This window comes from Eretmochelys imbricata, chromosome 4 (genome assembly GCF_965152235.1).
Source record: "Eretmochelys imbricata isolate rEreImb1 chromosome 4, rEreImb1.hap1, whole genome shotgun sequence".
In the NCBI taxonomy this organism is placed as follows: domain Eukaryota; kingdom Metazoa; phylum Chordata; order Testudines; family Cheloniidae; genus Eretmochelys; species Eretmochelys imbricata.
This window is the reverse complement of record NC_135575.1, coordinates 36,724,123-36,747,163: the sequence shown is the minus strand read 5'-3', so window position 1 is coordinate 36,747,163 and position 23,041 is coordinate 36,724,123. Positions and strand designations below refer to the sequence as shown.

At 44.4% G+C, this 23,041-nt stretch overlaps 1 protein-coding gene across 1 annotated transcript in view; it reads left to right on the top strand.

The window, feature by feature from the left end:
- Positions 1 to 8,452: 8,452 nt before the first annotated feature.
- The window catches only part of ELOVL6 (ELOVL fatty acid elongase 6), a 120,259-nt gene continuing 105,670 nt past the window's right edge, over positions 8,453 to 23,041 (top strand). Inside the window, exon 1 of the mRNA XM_077814405.1 lies at positions 8,453 to 8,541. Within this exon, the coding sequence (XP_077670531.1) occupies positions 8,453 to 8,541 (89 nt within the window). The remainder of the gene's footprint in view (positions 8,542 to 23,041) is intronic.

The window sequence follows — 23,041 nt, the reverse complement described above, 5'->3', positions numbered from 1 at the left end:
AGTGCTTGACTTAGTAGCCATTCTTTTAGCATAATTTTTTTGGATGTAATATGTATTCACAACTTTAACTCCAGTTCAACAAAGTTTTTATATGAGAATTTCTCTGTTATTTTTTTTTTTTTTGCAAGAGTCCATGCAGACTTTGTAAATGTCCAGAATTTTGTATGAATTTTATAAACTCCCAGGACTTCATGTGGAATTAAAAATCTTCAAGTAGTCCGTGTGGGGATCTGACAGTAACTGCAGAAGGATTCCTTGCAGATCTTTTAACCTTTGCAGGAGTCCTGTGAGATTTATAAAACCTGCAGAACTTCCTGCTAGTTTTATAAAACGTGTGAGAATCCCGATGAAGTTTATTAGCTTGTACTATCCCAGTGTTTCCTGCACAGATTACAACTCGGTTTGATATGTTGTGGCTATTATATCCACCACAAGAACTCTTGCACAGGTTCTAAATACTGCTGGGATTCCTAGAGGGTTGCAGCCTGCAGTGATTATAATCCTCACAGGGGTCCCTGCAAGAGTTATTTCCTGGGTAGAAATCCCTGTGGTGGCTGTTACCATTACAGAAATCCCTGCCAAAGTTTTTCTTACTGCATTCTTCCACTTTATCCCATGTATCTTGCCAGCTGTGATACAGACTTTAAGCATTCTCCAGTCTAAGGATGCAGATATCCTAAACCTCATATAACTTTTCAGCTCATCTGCAACTTCAGACTTTTTAAAGTCCCCCCAATCTGATCTGCAAATTTCACAGACTTGCCAAAATTTTTGGCAAATTTTCATGAAAAGCCCTTCTCATTCCAGAGGGCAGCACATTAAACCAAATCTTAATCCAAACTGTCTTTTTTTCCCTCATAATCAAAGTTAGAAAATATTTCCAAAAGTGAAGACTTCTGATACTTCAAATTGTCGCGGCTAACAACTTGTGTGAAACCTCCCTTCCCCCCACCCCAATGTTATTACACACACAAGTCTTATCTGTCAGTGACCTCACATTACTCCTGGGGGAATTCTGCTCCAAAAAATTAAATATTCTGTGCACAATATTTTAAAATTCTGCAAATGTTATTTGTCAAAATAACACTACATAGTCACACCAGTTTCAATTATTGCGGTAATTTATTTCAAAATACCTATCAGCAAGTATGTCTGTAACAATATAGACACAGAAAAAATTTCCCTAGGAGTAGAGAGTTAAAGAAATCCCTAGTTCCTGTTTCTCTGCCCCCGCCCCCACAGAGCCCAGCTGAGGGGTCAGACACCCACAACCCTTCCCCGCAGAGCCCAGCTGCAGGGCATCCCCCCAGTCAATATATCTGGACCTCCTACTCCCCAGAACCCAGCCACAGGGCCCTCCAGCCCAGACACCCACACTCCTTCCCCCCCATAGCCCACCTGCAGACTCCCCCCAGCCGAGACACTCACACCCCCTGGGCTGCAGAGCCCAGCTGCAGCCCCCCAGCTTACCATTCAGAGCCCAGGGATCCAGAGGGAGAAATGGCCTGATGCTGGGTCCTGGGCTTGCCCGGCGTTTCCTGCACAGCACCACCTTTCTTCAGGGCAGATGGGGAACTACAGCTTCCAGGAACACTCCAGCTTCCTCCCCCGGCAGTGTCTTCTATGTGCGAGCTGGAGTCCATCAGCCCCTAGTGACAGCCAGCAGTACTGCAGCCCATTTCTGTGGGGGAAATTAATTTCTGCAAAATTCTGCATTGTGCAGTGGCGCAGAATTCCCCCAGGAATATCACATGAGAAATTGTAGATGGATTGGTTTTGTCTGGGCAAAATTAGTGGCATTGCAGTGGTTTTATCTCAAAAATGATTTATAGCGTTGATTCAGAAATTATTGGGTAAGGTGTAGATGAAGATAATGGTCCGTTCAGACTTTAAAATCTATAAATTAAAATAAGGCTGAGTATAGAAAACAAAGTACAACCTTACCTATGGAGAGAATGCTGTCTCCCCATAATAACTGTAGCTTTAGCTGTAGCAATTTGCAAAAATTCATGTAGTAACTGTAGCAATTTGCAAAAATTCATGTAGTAACTGTAGCAATTTGCAAAAATTCATGTTGCTGCTGGAAGGATATTTGCAGGACACGGGATCACCGTATCAAAACTGGGATATTGCTATAAGATGCTAGATTTCTTCATTAAATAGGACTATTCTCTACTAAACCATGTAATGATGCACCAGTATTTGTTACAGAGATCTTCAGATTTTATCAGATATTGATTTGAACACATTTCAGTATAAAAATGTCCTATTGAAAATACACACAATATTGTGTTGAGCCAAATAAGGCTACATATAGCCTTTTAGGCACAGCCCAGCCCAGGAGTAGTATGGACCACCAAGTGGGAGCACCAGAAGACATTGTTCCTCAAGAAGGCATTCCCTTGCATCTCTAGGTAGCACTGCTGGTTGGTGTGGAATGGAGTAACAAAGAGTAGCATGGCTTATGTCCACTTTGTGGTAACATATGCCCCAAGAGATGCTAGCAAGACACACTCCCATCATCATTCAGGACAGCATAGGTACTGCAGTTGTGGTGTGACCCTGCACAGGGTGTGCCCTTTTTACTCCCTTGTGCATGTGCCAGCTAGTCTGGTCTTCAGTTTTATCTGCTGTCAGGGTTCCTTCCCCATTTGAGAGGACCTTTTTTTTTCTTTTACTGGGGCATTGGTTTTCATAACCATTCGTCCCCATAATGAGTGGCACTGATGGTGGTACTGGGAAACTGAGTGTTTAAGGGAATTGCTTGTGTGACTTGTGGTTAGCCAATGGTGTAAAACCAAAGTCCTATCTGTTTGGCTGGTTTGGTTCACCTTAGAGCTGGAAAAACCCCAGCCTTGGGCTGTAACTGCCCTGCTTTAAGCAATTTGTCTTGAATTGGCACTCTCAGTTGGGTCGCACCAGAACCAGCATCGTTACAGTGACGTAGTCATGCTAGGATCCACAGAACCAGGTCAATTAAACTTTGGATCAGAACCCATGCTATCCAAATTTGAATTTTGGTATTGAGAGTTCAGTTGGTTAAAGAGCAGTTGCAATGGGTGAGCAAAGAGCATATGAGGCCCTTGACAAAAAAGCCCTGAAAGATTTGTGTTCAGAAAAGGGAATAAGCTTTAGAAACAATGCTACAAACCAAGAACTGAGGGATCTGTTAATGGCCAGTGATCAGAAGACAGGAGCCCAGCCCTTACCTGATACTACAGAAGCAATGAAACTGCAAGCCCTGAGAAATGGCCTGCAGTTGGAACATGAACAAAATTCAGAAATTCAAATGAGAGAGAAGCAAGTCTTGGCCCAGCTGGAGAAGGAGGCTGATGAAAGAAAGGAAAGGGCTTGTAAGGGGCGTCTGGAGCTGCTGGCTGCTGAGGAGAAAGCTCACCAAATGCAACAGGAGACTCACCAGATGCAACAAGAAACTGCCAGACTCCAGCTCCAAGTCAAAAAAGCAAGGGAAGAACAGCAGAAACTTATCCTCTTTAAAGTCCAGGTTATAACAATGTTGGTATATGTTGTATAACTCTGAGCAGTTTTCTGGGTGTAACCAAATGTATCCCAACACTGCCACCATGTCAGGGTTCCCTCCCCACTCTGAACTCTAGGGTACAGATGTGGGGACCCGCATGAAAGACCCCCTAAGCTTATCTCTACCAGCTTAGGTTAAAAACTTCCCCAAGGCACAAATTCTTCCTTGTCCTTGGAATGGTATTGCTGCCACCACCAAGTGAGTTAGACAAAGATTTAGAAAAAGGACCACTTGGAGTTCCTGTGTCCCCAAAATATCCCCCCAAGCCCGTTCATCCCCTTTCCTGGGGAGGCTTGAGAGTAAACAAGGGGAACACAGAACAGCCCCTTGGGTTTTTGGGACACTAAAAACTGATCAAGTTCTTAAAAGCATAACTTTATGATAAAGAAAAAGTAAAAGAAGCACCTCTGTAAGATGAGGATGGAAGGAAATTTTACAGGGTAATCAGATTCAAAACACAGAGGATTCCCCTCTAGGCAAAACTTCAAAGTTACAAAAAAAGAAAAAAACAGGAATAAACCTCCCTCTTAGCCTAGGGAAAATTCACAAGCTAAAACAAAAGATAATCGAACGCATTTCCTTCCTATTACTTACAATTTGTAATCTTAGATGCTTAGTTCAGGTATGGCTTTAGGAGATGTATTTTCCCTGCCCTGGTTTCTCACTGTCCCAGAGAGAACACAAAGAAACACAAAACAAAAACCTTCCCCCACAGATTTGAAAGTATCTTCTCCCCTTATTGGTCCTTTTGGACAGATGCCAATCAGGTTATCTGAGCTTCTTAACCCTTTACAGGTAAAGGAGGGATTTTATGCTACCCTTAGCTGTATGTTTATGACATCTGCTCTTTTTGTCTCCTTTCATGCTGTCCTTTACTCTTGGAAAAGCCTCCTAATGAATGTGCTGAAAGCAAGCATACTCATTCTCATTAAATCACTTCTGAAAACTCATCTGTTCCATGTAGCCTGACAGCAATAAAGTCCCTATGCCAATTTGTCTACTGTACCTGTTCACACTTTTACATTCTCAGTCAAGGCTAGTGTATTCTATTTAGGTTTTTGCTTAGCAGATCTTACCTGTTGTAAAGTATCAGGTACAGCTATAGCACTATCCAAATGATAAATAATTCTGAGAGTGGGTGTAGAGAAAGTAGATAAGGAAGTGTTATTTACTACTACTCATAACACAAGAACTAGGGGTCACCAAATGAAATTAATAGGCAGCAGGTTTAAAACAAATAAAAGGATGTATTTCTTCACACAACACACAGTCAACCTGTGGAACTCCTTGCCAGAGAATGTTGTGAAGGCCAAGACTATAACAGGGTTAAAAAAAGAACTAGATAAATTAATGGGGGATAGGTCCATCAATGGCTATTAGCCAGGATGAGCAGGAATTGTGTCCCTAGCCTCTGTTTTCCAGAAGCTGGGAATGAGCGATGGGATGGATCACTTCATGATTACCTCTTCTGTTCATTCCCTCTGAGGCACCTGGCACTGGCCACTGTCAGAAGACAGGATACTGGGCTAGATGGACCTTTGGTCTGACCCAGTAGGGCCGTTCTTATGTTCTTATGTCCAATCTTGAGAGGTGCTTAGCACCCAAAGGATGGTTGTGTGGCCAAGGCACAGGGCTGAGGTTCAGGATATCTGGGTTCAATTACTATCTTTGGCAAGTATCTCCTGTGTAACCTTGGGCAAGTCACATGGGGTGGGATTTTCAAAAGCATTTAACTTTGGCCTAACTCTGCTCCCGTTGGGAGTTTTACCATTGACTTCAGTGGAAGCAGAGCTGGGCCACAGTGGGCACCTTTGAAAATCCCATCCTTAAACTCTGTGCTTCAGTTCCCCATCTGTCAAAAGGGAATAATATTATTTCCTTTCTACCATCCTTTGCCTGTCTTGTCTATGTAGATTGTACTCTCTTTGGGGAGAATACTGCCCCAGCACAACGTGGGCTTGATCTTAGTTGGGATCTCTAGGTGCTACAGTGATTAGTAATAATTAAAACCCTTTCAGTTTTAACATGTCTTGTGATATTTGGTGTTTTGCTTACAGTCCAAGCACCTGGAGCCAGAGGATGATGTGAGACTCTCTGTTTTCATTTTAAAAAGGTAAATGTCTAATCCTCATGGGAGAAAAAGAGAAAAGCTTGAAAATATTCCCCCAAGGACTCAAAAACCAGACAGCAAATAAAAAGAACCCCAAACTGATTAGTGGTCAATATCTCATTATTTGGAGTGTGTGGGGGGGGTCTGACTCCTGATTTTTGAAAGGTTGGGGTTGACAATATTGAAAACTACAAAGTATGAACGAACACATTTTAATCACATTGAACTCAATGCAAGTTAAGAGCATTCAGGTCTTTGGGATGGGCTCATTTATTACTATATTCTCTGTACCAAAACCTACTGCTTTAAACCTTCTGTCGTGAGACTGCAAGCCCTTTGTCATATTGTAAAACACTAAGTACATATACGGTGCTGTTCTAACTAATAAGAAGTTAGTGGCAATCACATCAGGATGTGACAGGTGAGACTGGAAAGACGTGAAAACAAAGCTATGGACATGCAAGTGCTATAATCAGTAATCATGAGAAAATGATGGTTAAACAGCTAGCGACCTAGATTCCCTGACCCACAATGTGGATTGCCTGCTAAACAGTCACATAAACAACACACATGTCCTCGCATCATAAAGCTTCGGGTGCCTGTCTCTCAGTGCCTCTCTGTAGGGGAGAGGTGAATATAGAAAACTTCAGCTACAACCACATGCCCACTAGTGATCACCTGGTCTGCAGTGATTTTACCTTCCACATGCATCTGTATTAACAGATGAGCATCCTGCTGGTTTTCCCTCCTTATTCATCCCCCCTGCCGGAGCACACACAGGTGCATACACTCTCCTTAGTCTGACATCACTTCATTCATACCTCAATTACAGAATAATTTAGAGAGGTAAAAAGAACAGGAGTACTTGTGGCACCTTAGAGTCTAACAAATTCAACTAGAAAAAATAGGGGGTGGATCCCCCCTAACTTATTTAGACCTTTCTGAAATATTTCACAATAAATTAAACATTTCATGTGGACACTAGTTCTTGACCTAAATCTCAGTCCCTGCTTGTTTATTTAAAGATCGCTTCAGCTGACTCTTATATTTCAGTGTTTTTGTTTAATTTACTAAACATCCTTATAGGCCCTCCATAGGAGACTGGTATCCCCCTTTTTAGATCTCAGTGGTGTAGTCCATTATGACATTCAGCTAGAGAACCTGTCTGCTTCATCAACTGCAGAGGGAGAGCTGTCTCCTGGGTCCTGAAGCCCACCAATTCATTACCCTTTGCACCCATCCCATCAACCAAAGCACTATATAAATTCATCTGCTAAGGATGATCAGGTCAAATTCTGCCGGATATTTAGGTCTCAGAATTGAATGCTTTATCAGAATCCTAAAAGCAATCAAAATATTCCCATGATTTAAAATTATTAAAAAAGGATTGTTGGGGGTGGATGGGGAGAGAGAGATTGCAAACACTGCTGGGGAATGTTTACTTTTAACTTCTAAGTAGTTCCCTGGTCTGTGGTCCCCTGGGGTCTGCAGACTATGTCTAAGATTTCCATAGGGGTCCGCACCTCCATTCAAATTTTTTTAGGGGGGCCGCAAATGAAAGAAGGTTGAAAACCACTGAACTGGTGCATCCTTGTGTTGGAGCATGACCCTGGAGGTGAAAATGACTAATTGTGAAAGTGACTAGTATCAGTGCTGACTGAAAGGGGTGGGCAGAACAGCATAAAAGGAATTGTTTGTTAATAAAGAAAATAGAAGGTGGGGTTTGTAAAATAATTCAGGAAGTTTGTCCTCGCATATGATTTTTAACCTGACAGCATCTATTTAAATTGCTTTGTGGGTACAACTGTGGGTATAGCTGAGTTGTAAGGTGTGAGGGAAATGAAAGAGAGAAGGGTAATGTGTGATGTGTAACATACATAACTGTAAATATCTATTTTAGTGCTATCCACCCTATGCATTTATAGTGTGTCCATCACTGCAGTATCTAGGGACCAGTACTAACCAGGCTGAGTTTTCTGGCCAGTCATGTATGTTAGGATGTGCAGGAGGCTGAACAATGGTTGCTGGAGCAGAATCTGACTGAGGAACGATTAATATTATCTCCAAAGTTAATTGAAGGGAATTATTCAAATTAGTAGTAGTGGGGAAGGGAGGGAGAGAGAATTTGATTGGGACAGTTGATCTAATTCTCTTCCAAATCCAATCTCTGAGAAAATGTGCTGTAAACTTTGTTCTGACATCAGCAGTACTTAATGTTCCCTGGGATTTATATGTTTTTACTACTGTAACGTGAACATCGTGGGTAAGATCATTAGCAGCTTCCAGTGCTGGGAGCTTGGGCAGCGTGTCTCATTCAAAGCCATAAAGGAAGTAAACGTGATTAGATGCCAAAGAAGCTAATGCTCAGGGGATGATTTCCTTAATGCTGCAATCTAGTCTAGATTATATTAGTTCCCAGTTTTTGCATGAGCCAGACTGTCTCGTTCTAAACGGTGGAGGATTTTCTAGCCCGGGGGCTACGTTTGCACTTGCAGGAGGTATATGCATGTCACTGTGAGCAAGCAGAGGCTAAACCCTGCACAGACGGGCACTAAGACCGCAACGCCTCCATTTCCTCTCAGGGTGGATGCAGAAGCTGAGAGGAGGAGACCTCCAGACACGGGTGGAGAAGGATAGGAAGAGGAGAAAAGCAATGCGAAATCAAGGGTATAGCTGAGAGAGACAGAAAGAGAGGGGGAGAGAGAAAGGGGCGATTGAAGGGAAGACGCAGGGGAAAAGCTCTTTAGATACTATATTTATATTTAGACATAGGAAGGCATCCCCCCCAGAAGATTGGTCCAATGAACATGTCAGTGTTGACTTTGCAAGAATACGAATTTGAAAAGCAATTCAACGAGAATGAAGCCATCCAGTGGATGCAAGAGAATTGGTAGGTGATGGTTAATGTAGTATTTACCAGTAGCTACTGTAGCTGTCTCTCTCTGAGCATGTGTGTTTTATATCTATGGATGGATTAGACATAATTGACTACAGGGTAATCGCCGAGCCAGTCTCTGTGTATTACTGGCTCCGATGAGGTGCAGTGGTGTGTGTGTATGTATGTATATATAAACATACATACCAATATATGCATCAGTGTGTGCATATGCACATTGGTGTGTGTGTGAATTATTCCAGTGACATAACAAACCACACAACAAAAGCTCAAGGATACTAAGATTGAGAGACTGCCCTGTTTTTTCTAATTTTAAAAAGTTATATAACACCGATGGCAATCCCACTAATAAAAAATCTTTTTTTATAATGAGATAAAACGATTCCCCGCTACCTCCTTCCATTTTACTTTTGTTCCTGTTTCGCTCTTGTACCCCTACCTTTGCCATCTCCCTAATGCCCTTCTTTTCTCCTTGCAACTCCTTTCTGTACGTGTGCCCCATTTCCTCTTTCGGGGTCTCTCCCCCCAGCCTCCCCTTCCCACTGCTCCAGTTACCTCCTTCCAACTCTAACGCAGAAGAACAAGTGAAAAACAAAACACAAGGAACTGTGAGTCCCCTGCTTCAAATAAAACTTAAACTGCAGCCATGCTCCTATTAACTTTTCATGCATGTCTGTAGCTGGGGAGATCTTCAAGTGACCTGGATTTACAAGAAAAAGAGAAAAGTTAAACTGCGTAGGGGCAGGCGGGGAACGCGTGCTGGAAAAGTTCCCATGCAGGGCACATCATGTCTGCGATGGGTGCCTGACCATCCAGGCACGGGAGGGTACAGCCAGCCAGAGCATGGAGTCGCCCGGCAGGGTTTGTAAAGTGCATGTGTATTCGCCGGGAGGATGTGTGAGAACAAACAAACGATGGGGTCCTCTAGGTGGAGGATGGGATCTGGAAAGAGCGTGCGGTGAGGTCTACCCAGACACCGGCTGGCGGCATTCACAGAGCGAGAGCTCGCCGGCGAGACTGTCTCTCTTTCACAACGCCCCTTGTCTCTCGTTGATGAGACCGAGAGAGAGGGGGAGTGAGCCGGAGACGCTACCGGGTCGCTGCAGTCAGGGCGCGCGCTCTGCTGCTGCGATGTCGGGGAGCGGGGCTTTCCTCCCTCCGCCCGGGCGGCGGTGGGCCGGCGGGTCTTGCTGGCTGGCCTGCCGCCGCGCCGCCCGGGCTGCAGCGCCGCCATCCCCCGGGCGCCCGGACGCACACGTGCGCCTCTCTCCAGGCTCTCGCTCGCCTCCCTTTCAAATCTTCCACTCCTCCTCCCGCTCCCTCCCAGGGCTGGACCGGCCGCGGCTGTGGCAGATCATCGCCCCGTTAGCTGCCGCGTGTAAGCCTCCTTCTCCCCGGGCGCCTCACGCCGGGGCCTAGGCTGGTTCCGGGGGGGGATGGCGAGGCGGCCCTGCTCTGGTGCACGGGGCTGGGGGTGTCCACAGCTGAGCTGGGGCTGCCTCTGTTCCCCGCTGTGGAAGCAGCTGGAGGCTGGGGTACCTCGATAGCAGCAGCGCCCTGCGCGAGGCCGGGAGAAGAGAAACCATTGCAGCCCCCGACATGGCAGAATTGATAGCCCCCAGCTTAAAAAAATCTTGAGTCAGGACCCCCAAAACGATGGGTGCCTTAAAGTCACGAGTAAGGCTAAGATTTTATCATGGATATTTTTCGTAAAAGTCAGGACAGGTCGGGGCAACAAAGGAAAATTCTGGGAAGCTGTGACCTGTCTTTTTATTAAAAATATCTGTGACAAAATGGGGGTCTGTGGTCCCCACACTGCCTACAGTGGGGCAGCTGTGTGGCGGCTAGGAACTCCGGGGTCCACTGCCACCCAGGGTTGGGAGCTGTGGGGCCCCTGCCCCTTGCAGCAGCTGGGGGCTGCAGGGTACCCCAGCCACCCACAGGTCCAGGGGCCTGCGGTGGCCAGGAGCTTGGGGCTTCCCTGCTGCCTGCGGCGATGGGCAGCTGTGGGGTACACCCACAGTCTGCAGTGGCTTGGAGCTCTGGGGGCTGCCAGAGGTGGCGGGGGTACCCCGCAGCTCCCCGCCACCTGGGCGGGGGACCCAGCAGCTCCTGACCGCTGAAGGCTGAAGTCTAAGAGGTCACTGGAAGTCACGGATTCCGTGACTTCTGCAACTTCCGTGATTAAATCGTAGCCTTAATCTGGAGACTTAAAACTAATGAATAATACATGTTGGGTTCTTTCTTTGTGCCTTCTGGTTTCTCCCACCTTTAGGCTGCACTTGGGTCACATTTATAAGTTTTTCTGGGCAACCAAGAGAGCTAGAAACTTCCTTCGTGTAGGAAATGAAAGCCAAGAGTCTCACCTCATCACATGCTTCCAGGAGCTGGGGCTTTAACAAACACACCAAATATCATGAGACTCATTATAAAATGAACACTAAAGTGGCCAGGTGAAAAGCAGAGCCCCCAGTGCAAGGCTCAGAGCCTCCCACTACCTCCTCTGCTGCTGTGGTTTGATTGTGTGTGAAAAGCAAGTGCCTAACCAGCTTTATCTGGTGCTGCACTTCCCCTGTGCCACCTTCCCCTGTCCTGCACCCCTTCCTCTCTCCCGGCTCCCTGTACCTCTCATCCCTTACCCTCTGCATCTGCCTTCCAGTGCACACTGTGCCCTTCATTCCTTCACTCTCTGCATTCACCTCCCACTTTGTGCTATACTTCCCCCCCTCTTTTCCCCTCCCTTTGCCCCTTATGCTTGCTTGTTTTGCTGCACTCTGCCCCTAAACCTCTCATTTCTTTGCCTCTGTGCTGCATCCTTCCCCTCATATTCTGTGTCCCATCCCTTCACATTCCCTGCCATCTCTCTTCTCATCCTGCTACCCCAACACTTCGCACAGTGAGTAACTTCTCTATTTCCCGGTGGGTGATAGAGGAGGGATAGGAGCCAGCTACAAGCTAAGGCTGCGCATCCTGGGTTTGCTAGGCCGAATGATCCAAGGCCCTCACTGGGGTACCAGAGATGCTTCTGGGATAGCTCAGTGGCACATGTGGTTTCTAGAACAGCAATGTATTAAAGTAACCATTAAATGTTTTGACTTCTCTGTTCACCTGCTGGAGAGATGATTAGGGAAATTAGCTCCTGAAGGGTACCTATTGAGGCACTCTGTTCAGCCTGATTATTTGTTTTGCCTTTGTTTGTTTTTATTTTCTTAGATCTTAAAAATCTTATTAGGCTTAGTAGCTCTGGGTCTTGTTCCTTTTGTTCTAACTCTCTCTACTAATGGAGAAAATTCTCCTCATGATGTAACATTTCAGTAAAGGGGTGGAGGCAGGGATAGTCAATAAGCGGATTGCAGGCCAAATCCGGACCTCCAGACGCTTTTGAACAAACTGCAAATTTTTTTTATTTACTTATCATTATTGTGATTATTTTTGTATTATTTTCTCTGGAGTCTGCACCTTGATTATACCTTGACAAAAAATAATTGATTACCCTGGGGTGGAGGAGATTGTTTCCTCCATAAATACTTCCATAAGCCCACGAGGGAAGCCGTGTGGCCTGATGAATTAATACTTGACTGAAAGTCAGGCGTCTGTGATCTTCTTGGTTCTGCTGCACTTCACTATGTGACCATCACACTGAGGAAATTGCAGAACTGCTGTGTGCCTCAGTTTCCCCAGGTGTAACATGGGGATAATATTGCTTGCATAACTACCTGATAGGGTGCTTTGAAGATTAATTAGTTAATGTTTGTAGATTGCTTTGAAGATGTGTTGTATAAGTGCTAGATAGTATTATTAAAATCCCCTTAAGTGCCTCAATTTACTGCAAAGGTTTGCCTGTTGCAATTCCAATAATATTAAGCTCCCACTCTCTAGATTCAAGGGGGGAACAAACATTTTCATGCTCTTACTTTGTAGTTGAAGAGATTCGGTCATCCGTGTGTGAACTTCTCAATCTAACTTCATCTGTTTTAAGGGTACTGATGAATTAAGACCTCCAGTTCATATTAAACTGTAGGAGGAGAGATTTGCTCAGGTTTGAGAACATTATTGAAAATGAAATGGAGTCATGTCCATTGAGATGCTTTCTGCTTTGTGAGTGTTCCCTTGGAAATGCTAGTAAAAATTCTTTGTAGTTCAAGTAGATGATAAACTTATTTAGGAAATTCACCTCCCTAACAAAACAATCATGTTTCCAGTGTTTTAATTTTTAAGAGAACTTATGTAGTAAAATCCAGTAGGTACAGAGCATGAGGAAAGGCCTCTTTATCTCCCACCTGAGTAACATAATGGGGTTTCTATACACAGATGAAGGATAGTAAATGGCTTCTTGACTTTGTTATAGGCTTGATATGAAGTTGTCTGGACCAGTGTAATTAACATATGGGCCCTAAAATAGGCATATTAAAGGGCATGTTTTAGGGATAAACGTTTTTGGTTTTCTGGCAAATGCAAATATCAGTGGAATAAGCAAAATCGTTGCTTTAAAAAAATCAAGACATTCCACTGGTGGGAGGCTTTATACTACAAGTTGCAATAGTCTTTTAAGTTAGAATACATCATCATCACCATAACATGGAGGTAGAAAGAAAATCAAATAGGTGTGGCATTTATTATTTCAGTTCCATGTTAGAAATGTATCTTGATAGCTACAGAAAATAAATCTGCAATGTTTTAAATGATTATTCTGAATGGATAGGGTGAAACGGACCTAAGGAATTTACTGTGTCTGCATTTTGTATAGCATGTTTGGAATCTCAATAGTTTATACAATTTTATTCATACAAAGACTCAGCACAGAAGCTGAAGCCTCCAGGAGAGTATGGCAAAAGTAGCTTTACACCCTTTCATGCCTTCTGGATTCTGGGCCACTCCAGTGACCGAAATGTCCGTCTGCAATAGCCCATCCTGGGCTACCCATGGACTGTGATGCAGTCCAGAATCCTCATAGCAACAAGCACTATTGGCATGCTCTCACTCTCCAACTCTGCCTCCAGCAAGCTGCCTACATGGGGACTTTTGACAGTGAATGAGAATTAGGCGCTTGGGCCTTTGAAAATTTCCCTCTTGGAAGCTGAAATTAATGGAGTTCCACTGACATATAGTGGGAGTAACTGTGGTAAATCAGGCCTTCCATGTTTTAACTCCAGATGTTCTTATTTTACTTCATGAAGACTCTGATCCTGCAATGAGGCCCATGGGTGGAGTGCTGTGCGGATGCAGTCCCATTGAAGTCTGGGTCTAAACTGGCAATGTAGTAAATAGCATAGTGTTTTTAAATGCAGGCAAAACGAATGATGAAGAAGAGGAGTACTTGTGGCACCTTAGAGACTAAACTCACGAAAGCTCATGCTCAAATAAATTTGTTAGTCTCTAAGGTGCCACAAGTACTCCTTTTCTTTTTGCGGATACGGACTAACACGGCTGCTACTCTAAAATGAATGATGCTTTTTGTGATCTGTATAAGCTAACATATCTTGTCTTTCTGTTAATATGTGTGTATGTATAATGTAAATACATCCTTCCAGCTATCCCCACAGAATCTCTGGTTCTTTCCCACTTAAAAATTAATTGAGAACGATTCTTCTGGCTGCCAAACGAAGACCTGGCAATGCACCACCCACTGGAGGTGAGATTACTGACTCAGCAGACAGAATCACACAATGCTTTTTTGGGCCAGTAGGCCCACTTGTTATCATAAAATCTTACTTCACTTAATGATGCAAGTATGTTTTTTACATATAGCTGATGGCTTTTTAAAAAATACCAAACTATACCATGTCTCTCACCCTTGCTCTGCCCATCCTTTAAGAACGTTGACTTCAGCGGGAGCAAGATTGGGCCCAGTACCTGTTGAGATGATTTCTTAAATTATGCAGCTCCCCCTAAATTCTTGCAAAAAGGGGGAGGGAGGAGGAATATAGGAAATTAGGAAAGTCTGCAGACTCTTGCTTCTCTAGCTAAACAGCTGTATGAGGAGTTAATACATTTTTACTTATTTATTGTATTTATTTTATGTCAGGTAGAACATACATAGAAATTATTTATTTAAAGAAAATTTACATTGCAGTCAGATGTACTGTGAAATGGATTCTAGAGCTGAGTTTCTAGTTTACAGCTGCAGTCAGTGAGGTAGCAAAATTGGTCAGTGATTGGAAAAAATGATAGAAATTAACTGATTAAGCAGTAAATCCTCACTCTTTTTTTCCTTGTATTCCTGCAGACAGCCAGGTTTATGCCAGAAGCACTAAATGACAGTGCTTGTTGTAATTGTCTAGCCAATAATAATTATCTTCTGATGTCTGCTGACACTGTGTTCACCAATAGGAGAGCCTGAGGTCTGTGCTGACTGCTCGGAGACTACGTATGTGAGGTTACGTCATGAGAGAGGGTTTGCCTAAAATCACACACGAACTTTTCCCCTTTCTGTTCTGTGGAACCTTGTATAGTTCGTATAGTGATGTATACTACCAGTAGGTGCTTCTTCTCAAACTGTTTATTTTTTTAGATTTTTTTTCAGGTTTGCTTGTTTCTGAAATGTTTTACTCTCTTTAAAACAAACAAACAAATATAGAAAATATACAGGCCAATATCTGCTCTCATGTAACACTGCAGACCAGATGGAGTTCCAGGTATAAGTAAGAGCAGCATTGGTCCTAAATCTGTAAGTTATTTTGCTACAAATGTTCTTTGGAGTATATTATAGAAAAGGGCTGTTTAATAAGAAAGCTTTTGTACAAAATGAAACACTGTGTGTAGTAAGCCAGTCATTTATTTAATAGGCACAGGCAACTCAAATGTATAAACCTGAGACCAATAGAAATGTTTCTGCAATTTAAAAACAAATTCCAATGGCTGCAATTGTTTTTAACCCTTTATTGTCTGAAACTAACATTGCAGCGCTGAGTGTGATAACAAACAAACTTGAATCTAACAGTTGATTTTTCAGAGTCAAAGCTGGGGGAAGTGTAAAAATAAAGAGCATAAACGTTGATAACCCAATTGGCTTTTTAAAATTCATTTGCTTTTAATAATTTGCATAAGCACCATAACTAAAGAAATGTGTGTTGTCCACATATGGAGCCAGTTTTTCTGGTCTGCTTGAGCTATGCTCAACCCAGGTCGAAGGTTGGAGGCATGTATAGAGGGCAGAGATGGGTTTAAGCCACCTTTGTGTTCCCACAATCCTGGGCACTGCCTATCCTCTGGCATAAATTAGAATCATAGACATATAGGCCTGGAAGGGACCTCATTAAATCATATAGTCCAGTTCCCTGCACTGAGACAGCACTAAGTATTATCTAGACCTTCCGTGACAAGCATTTCTCTAACCTCTTCTTAAAAACCTCTAGTGATGGAGATTTCACAACCATCCTGGGTAATTTGTTTCAGTGCTTAACTACACTTACAGTTAGGAAGTTTTTTCCTAATCTAAATGTTCTTGTTGCAGTTTAACCCCATTACTGCTTGTCCTGTCTTCAGTGGCAAGGAGAGCAATTTATCACCCTCTTCTTTATAACAACCTTTTACATACTTGAAGACTGTTATCTTGTCGCCCCTCAGTCTTCTCTTCTCCAGACTAAACAAATCAAATTTTTTCAATCTTTCCTCAGAGGTCATGCTTTCAAGACCTATAATTATTTTTGTTGCACCCCTCTGGACTTTCTCCACTTTGTCCACATCTTTCCCAAAGTCTGGTGTCCAGAACTGGACACAATACTCCAGTTGAGGCCTTATCAGTGCTGAGTAGAGCAGAAGAACTTCTTGTGTCTTTCTTACAATACTCCTACTAATACACCCCAGAATGATGTTTGCTTTTTTTGCAACAGTATTACATTGTTGATTCATATTTAACTTGTGATCCACTATAACGCCCCAACTCCTTTCCCACAGTACTCCTTCCTCGGCAGCCATTTTCTGTTTTGTATCTGTGCAACTGATTATTCCTTCCTAAGTGTGGTACTTTGCATATCTCCTTAGTGAATTTCATCCTATTTGTTTCAGACCATTTCTCCAGTTTGTCAAGATCATTTTGAATTTTAATTCTGTCCTCCAAAGCTTTTGCAACCTCTCCCAGCCTGTTATTGACTGCAAACTTTATAAGTGTACTCTCTATGCCACTATCCAGATCACTTATGAAGTTATTGAATAGAACTGAACCCAGGATAGATCCCTGCAGGATATAACTTAGAGCAAACTGAAGGTTGTTCTAACTTGTGTGTCCCACTCTCCATGGTTCCCGGAGGTCATTCCAACTGCCAGGGAAGGCGAAAGTACAAGGATTCCTCATTGACTCCACCATTCTCAAGAAATGCCCCCTGCACTAGGGACAGAGAGGGGCAATGCTAGAGAGCTGCTATGTTAGCTGTTTGGGATTCTCTTTGCCCAAGTGTAATCTTTAGGGTGGATCTGCTAGCTTTACAGCTATGTTATGCTCCTGGAGCCCCCTAAAGCAATTATAGTGAGGCCAAGAATTTAGTTTAAGATTTTTTAAATAAACTCAAATTCCTGGATTATAAATATATATTCAACATTTATCATTAAGACTATGATTTAGTCATGGACAGGTTACGGGCAATAAACAAAAATTCACGGCCCATGACCTGTCCATGACTTATACTATAAATACCCATGACTAAATCTTGGGAGGGGTCACTACTGGGAGGGGGGGGGGGGTTCACTACTGGCGTGGGTGCCCCAGGGGGCCACTGCTGAGGGGGTGGACTGGGGCCAGCTGCACCAGCTGCTAGGGCCACTGAGGAGTGGCTGCTCGGGCCACCTGGGAACTTCTGCCGGGGGTTATTGACAGTGGCTGCTCCCGGCGACCACTGCTGGGGGCTGGCGAGAGCAGCTGGTCTGGCCACCCCCCGGGACCGCTGCTCAGGTGGTCCCTGGGGCCTGCCACACAGACTGCTACTCAAGTAGTCCCTGGGGCCAGCTGCCTGGGGCCACAAGCTGGTGCGGCTGGCTGCTAGGTGGCCCCAGTTGCTGGCTGCAGAGCTGCTCCAGCAGAAGTCGGTGTTGCTGGCCCCGGAGCCAGCTGCTTGGGCGGCCCTGTGATCAGCCACACTGGCTGCCGCAGAAGTCACGGAGGTCGCAGAAAGTCATGGAATCCGTGACTTCTGCAAACTCTGTAACAAACACGGAGCCCTAGTTATGATTTTTGGTGTGGCTAATATATTACTCTGAGATCAATTTTAAGTGTTGATGATGAAATCAGTGTTCCAGGTGTCATGTAGTGAGTTTACTGATTGAAAATGTGGTTATACATTTCTTCAGTAGACAATGTCAGGGACCTGCAGCAGAACCAACACACAGCTTATTGCTTTCAGCTAATGAACCTGGCCTGATTGGCTGAAGACTACAGCAGGCACATTCTTAAACCCTGCAGCAACCCTGGACCCTGGCTGCTCAATAGCATTTCACACCTGCAGCTGTGTTTCTGGTTCCACTTCCTAGTCCTGGTCTCCTCCTCCTTGCCCCTGATTCTTGGCTCCTGCTCCTGGCTGCTACTCCAGATCATACTCTGCTTCTGACCCTTGGCTCCTGCTTCCTGGCTCTCAGCTCTGGTTTGCCCCCTGGCCTGTATATTTGGCTTTGGACCCCAGCTCTTACCCTTGGTTCCTGGTCCACAACTCCAGCTTCCTCCCTGGACTTGGTAACTTGGTTCCTGATTTGGGCTCTGGCTACTGGACTTGGTCACCCAGGCTCCAACCATTAGGCCAGTTCCCCATCCTGCCTATTAGACTAGGCTGTCCCCAGCCTAAAAAACAGTAATGTCGTAACAGACGCAGTAATGACATGAGGTTTCCAGCCTTACTGCACAGATCAGTCAAAGGTTAGTGTTGATAGAAATCATATGTCAGAACAAGTGTTACACATGCTCAGGATAGACAATCCAATACCTCAGTGATGGATGTAGCATACAAAGCCAAATAGAATAGGAGCATATTGACCAAACAACATGTGGTAACATCTCTTCACCTGACTTGCTTTTTCTTTAGTTAAGATTTGTTCACTTCTTTCTGAATAAGCCTCCTCGTTGGTTTTATTATTTGGGGGCAGAGGGGAAGGAGAAAATGAAATGTTTAGTAGAACTGTGAAGCATCAGGTATGCAGCTGATTCTGTGTAAATGATAAATAATAACTTTCCATAATTTTGGAAATAAGTCATGGTTACCTGAGAAAACAATGGACAGAAGTTTTGCATGTGAACCAGTATATTTAGGTATTGCTAGAGTGAATCACGGGTTGGACTGTGACAATATTTGGACTAAATTATCTGAACACTAACGTGGTTCTGCTCTGAAAATAAGCTCTGAAGAACTGGTATTGTGAAACTCCGGCTTCCATGTTAGATTTGTCTAGCTGACACCATGCACTTGGGCATCCTCCACTGCTGAGAAGTGACCAAAACTGAACTCCCTGTCAGCCTGGCAATACCTTGAGGGAGATCAGAGGGAATTACTATCACCTGATTTCCCTATGCCTGAGTCCCCTCTCCAGCACACCTGACTCCCACAAGCACAGGGAAAAATCATCACCACATGATGGAACTGATTGATTCATTATTGGTATTGTAGTGCCTAAAAACCCAATCATGCTGAGCCCCACTGTACTAGGCACTATATAAATATAGGCCCAGGAGTCTTGTTCTGTCCTCTCCCAGGCCATCCGTTCTTCCCCTTTTGTTAGCTGAGCCAATCAGTTGCACCCTCCTAGAGTTTGTGCTGCTGTGACTCCCATGTAGATGATCTTTCTGCAAGGGGTTCTGCCAGTCCAATTTTTGCAACTGCTGGTTCTGGTGTACAACCTGGGATCTGGAAATATGTTTCCAGGACTAAAGATCCCATAATCAGAACTTTGCTGACCATTTTGTGGGTGATGCATGAGGCAGATTGGAATCCATCCCAGTGTTCCACAGATGTCCTGACTCTCCAGTGCTAAGAGGAATCAACACTCTTTTGTTTTGTGTGTATGTGGGGGAGGGGGAGTTATGACAGTGTCTTGTGTATCCGGAAGTCGTGTTCACTAAAGTTGCCATGTCCACTTTGGGCTCAATTACTTAGGGCTTTTCCATGAGCCCTGAACAAGTGGCAGGGCATTGTTGTGCTGCCACAGGAACAGACTGGAAGGCAAATTGGACCTCCCAGTCACCATCTTGCCTCGTGTTTTCCCCTTAACTGCAGGGAAAGTACTCTTAGCCAGGTCTCTCCTCACTCCAGTGGGGTTCCACGGTTCACCTGCATAACTGTGTTTGCTGTAGTATGACAAGACAGAGCCAAGGCTCCACCCACTCCCCACTGTGTGTACAAGGTGGGAAGACATCAGCACTTTGGAAGGTGTTCTCTCTGTACTGCTTCCTGCAGTGCAGGTAGCTGGCACCAGGGTGTAAGGGTATGGTTTGTGCATCTTTCCTCCTTTGCACTGCCACAAGATCCCAGGTCACAATCTGGCCATTAATGAAGGCTTTTATCATAACCCTTCTTTAAGCCAATTTACTAAATCTGCTGATTTATAGTAATAAGATTGGAGAAAAAAGGATAATTGATATTTTTGCATCTGGCTGTACTGTTTCTGTTTTCATGGTTGTTATACTTTGGATAAGGTGGAGGATGGTTGACTTTGAGCTAGGAATTCAGGGAATTATGGTTGTGTGGTAATTTGGGTGTGTAGAGTACCTGCCTACATAGGAAATTAAAAATATTCAGGAGGCCATCTCGGGAGCAGAGATGTGGTTTCTGTTCTTATTGCTCTCAGTGATAAACCTCATTAGCATTCAGGGAACTATGATAGCTTGTTTGTTATAGTACAGAGTCTGTAGGCAGTACGCATGGCAAGAGTCTATAATCCATAATTATAAAAAAGATTAGGTCTGGGGAGAAGTTTTACATTTTTCAAAAATGGAAATATACATTTTAATCTCCACCTATGGCTTATTATTTTAAAATGGAAATTAGCATCGGTCAAGATTTAAAACAAACTTTCAGCTGAATCTGACCTCTTCATTGTAGGCACTAGCTAGCCTTATGTAACCACGTTATCTTATCACTGCTACCCTCACCCTTTCACCTCTTCTGTCTCCTGTTTGACAAACTCACTTGTTGAGTCTAGTTTTATAGGTTTCAGAGTAGCAGCCGTGTTAGTCTGTATTCGCAAAAAGAAAAGGAGTACTTGTGGTACCTTAGAGACTAACCAATTTATTTGAGCATAAGCCTTTGTGAGCTACAGCCCACTTCATCGGATGCATTCCGATGAAATGAGCTGTAGCTCACGAAAGCTTATGCTCAAATACATTGGTTAGTCTCTAAGGTGCCACAAGTACTCCTTTTCTAGTTTTATAGTCTTCAATTTAAGTTCTTTGGGACAGGGACGGTCTTTATTCTGTTTGTACAGCACCTAGCACAATGGCTCCCTGACCTGCGTGAGGCCTTCAGCTGCTATTTTACTACTAATAATAACAGGGTGCGGTGCTAGTTCTCACATGTGCGCTGATGTCAGATTAACCTATATTTGAGTTTGTTTCTAATCTCCCCAGTCTAGCAGAAGCAACCGGTTGAGCCCCTGTGTGGACTCAGTTACTTTGATTACCGTCAGCCCCATTTATTGATTAAAAAGCAGGACAAAGGGACTTCAAAGGGAGTACTGTCTACTCTTTAGCTAGACGAATAGTGACATGATGTAGAGTCTGCAGAGAGTAAGTGTCACATAACGAAGAAATGGTGGCCAGATCTCAGTTGTGCATAGGAGCCCCTATCCCTTGGTGGAGAGAACTAGAGTGTAAACTGTGGGGAAAGGATGTTCAAGATCTGTTGCTATATAGCTGCAGCATCTGAAATCTGCAAACTGAGTGAACAATTTTTTTAAAAAAATCTCTCTTCTAATGAGCTTTTCAAATTTAATATCTTGATTATAATAACTGACTGCCTCATGTATTCTAGGATATGAAACTTATGCCCAGTGAAAGAGCATTTGTATGTATAAATACCTTCTCTGTAAATCTCAAGCAAACATTAATTAAATGTAACTACACTGGAAAAATATGACCCCGGGATTGTAAGGGGCTAATTGATACTTCAAGAGGAAGAGACAATGGGCCAAATTGACCTCAGTGAAATGGTCTGTTGAAGACACTGGAATTATACCAGGGATGAACCTGATTCTGTGTTTTGAATGTCTTGTATTGCGGTGTATGACCCTTAGGATATACTCAGATGTGGATGAAAGAAAAATGAGATTATTGCATTGTCCCATGGGACATGGAAGGGTAGTGGTTTCATTAACAACTGTTGACAATCCCTGGCTCTTAAAATTAAGTTTCCTTTTAACTTTAATTTGAAGGGAATCATTGTCCTCTCTGATTTGCAGTGCTGATCTCTGTTGCTTATTCTCTCTTCTTTCTGAATGCAGAATTTGTATTGACATCACTGGGAATTGGGTCAAGTGCAGACAGTCGTCCCTTGGGTAGGGTGAATCGGGCAACCACTCCGGGCCCCGTGCTTTGGGAGGCCCAGCACTTTGACATCACAGTGTCAGATGCAATACTTTGCACGCATCCATCAGCGTGTGCGTGTGTATTGCTCGGGGGGTTCGGGGATCCTGGGGGCCAGTTGGGACTGGAGGATCCCGGGGGACCGATGGCCATTCGTGGGGGGATCCTGGCGGTGGTTCTCAGGTTCGCCCCACAGCGCTGGAGATGGCGACGATTGTCCCTGTGTGGGCCTCGTGGCTGGTTGCCCTGGAGATGGGGCTGTGGTGGCAGCAGGATCAGAGTCAGGAGACGGCACTGAAGGGGCAGGGGATGAGTGTGGGGCTGTGGGGGGAGCACAGCATGGTGGGGGCATCCCATGGGCTGGGACTTCCCAGCCCCATCTTGCAGGGGTCAGTGCTGTTGTCCCGGGGTCCCCAGCCCAGCCCAGCCCACTGGGAGCAGGGTCGTGGGAAGGCCCCGGCTCCGGGAGCCTGTGAGAAGCCCCTCGTGGCTAGTTAGTTCTGTGCAGGGCAGGGGGCTGGTCTGACCTGCCGGGCCCTGGCCCAGGAGCTCCCCACGGGGGTGCAGAGCAGCTCGGACACTGGCCCCCCGCTAGAGGGTCCATGCACAGCTCAGTCCTGGTGAGGTTTTTAAAAATTATATGAACTACATTATAATTATACAGTTGGGTGCTATCAATATTTAACCTGCAGCCTGGAGCTGTCCTTGAAGTTCACTGTAACCAGATTTCACCTGTGTAAAAAATGTTAAGGGGAGCCCATACAGGCTGATTTATCTCAGGCCAACATCACTGTAGGGATGGCCCTGAGTGCAGAATATGTAGAACTGCAGTTCTCAGCTTCCAATGATGTTCGGGGAATGGTTGATTGTGAAGCTCTTCTTCCAGTGGCATACTAACTGCCTCCACTACTTGCCACGCATTTTCTTGCATTGGCTACTCCAGTACTGACCCTTTACCTCTAGGGTTAATTGGTGCCCCAGAGTGCAGTGGACCTAAAG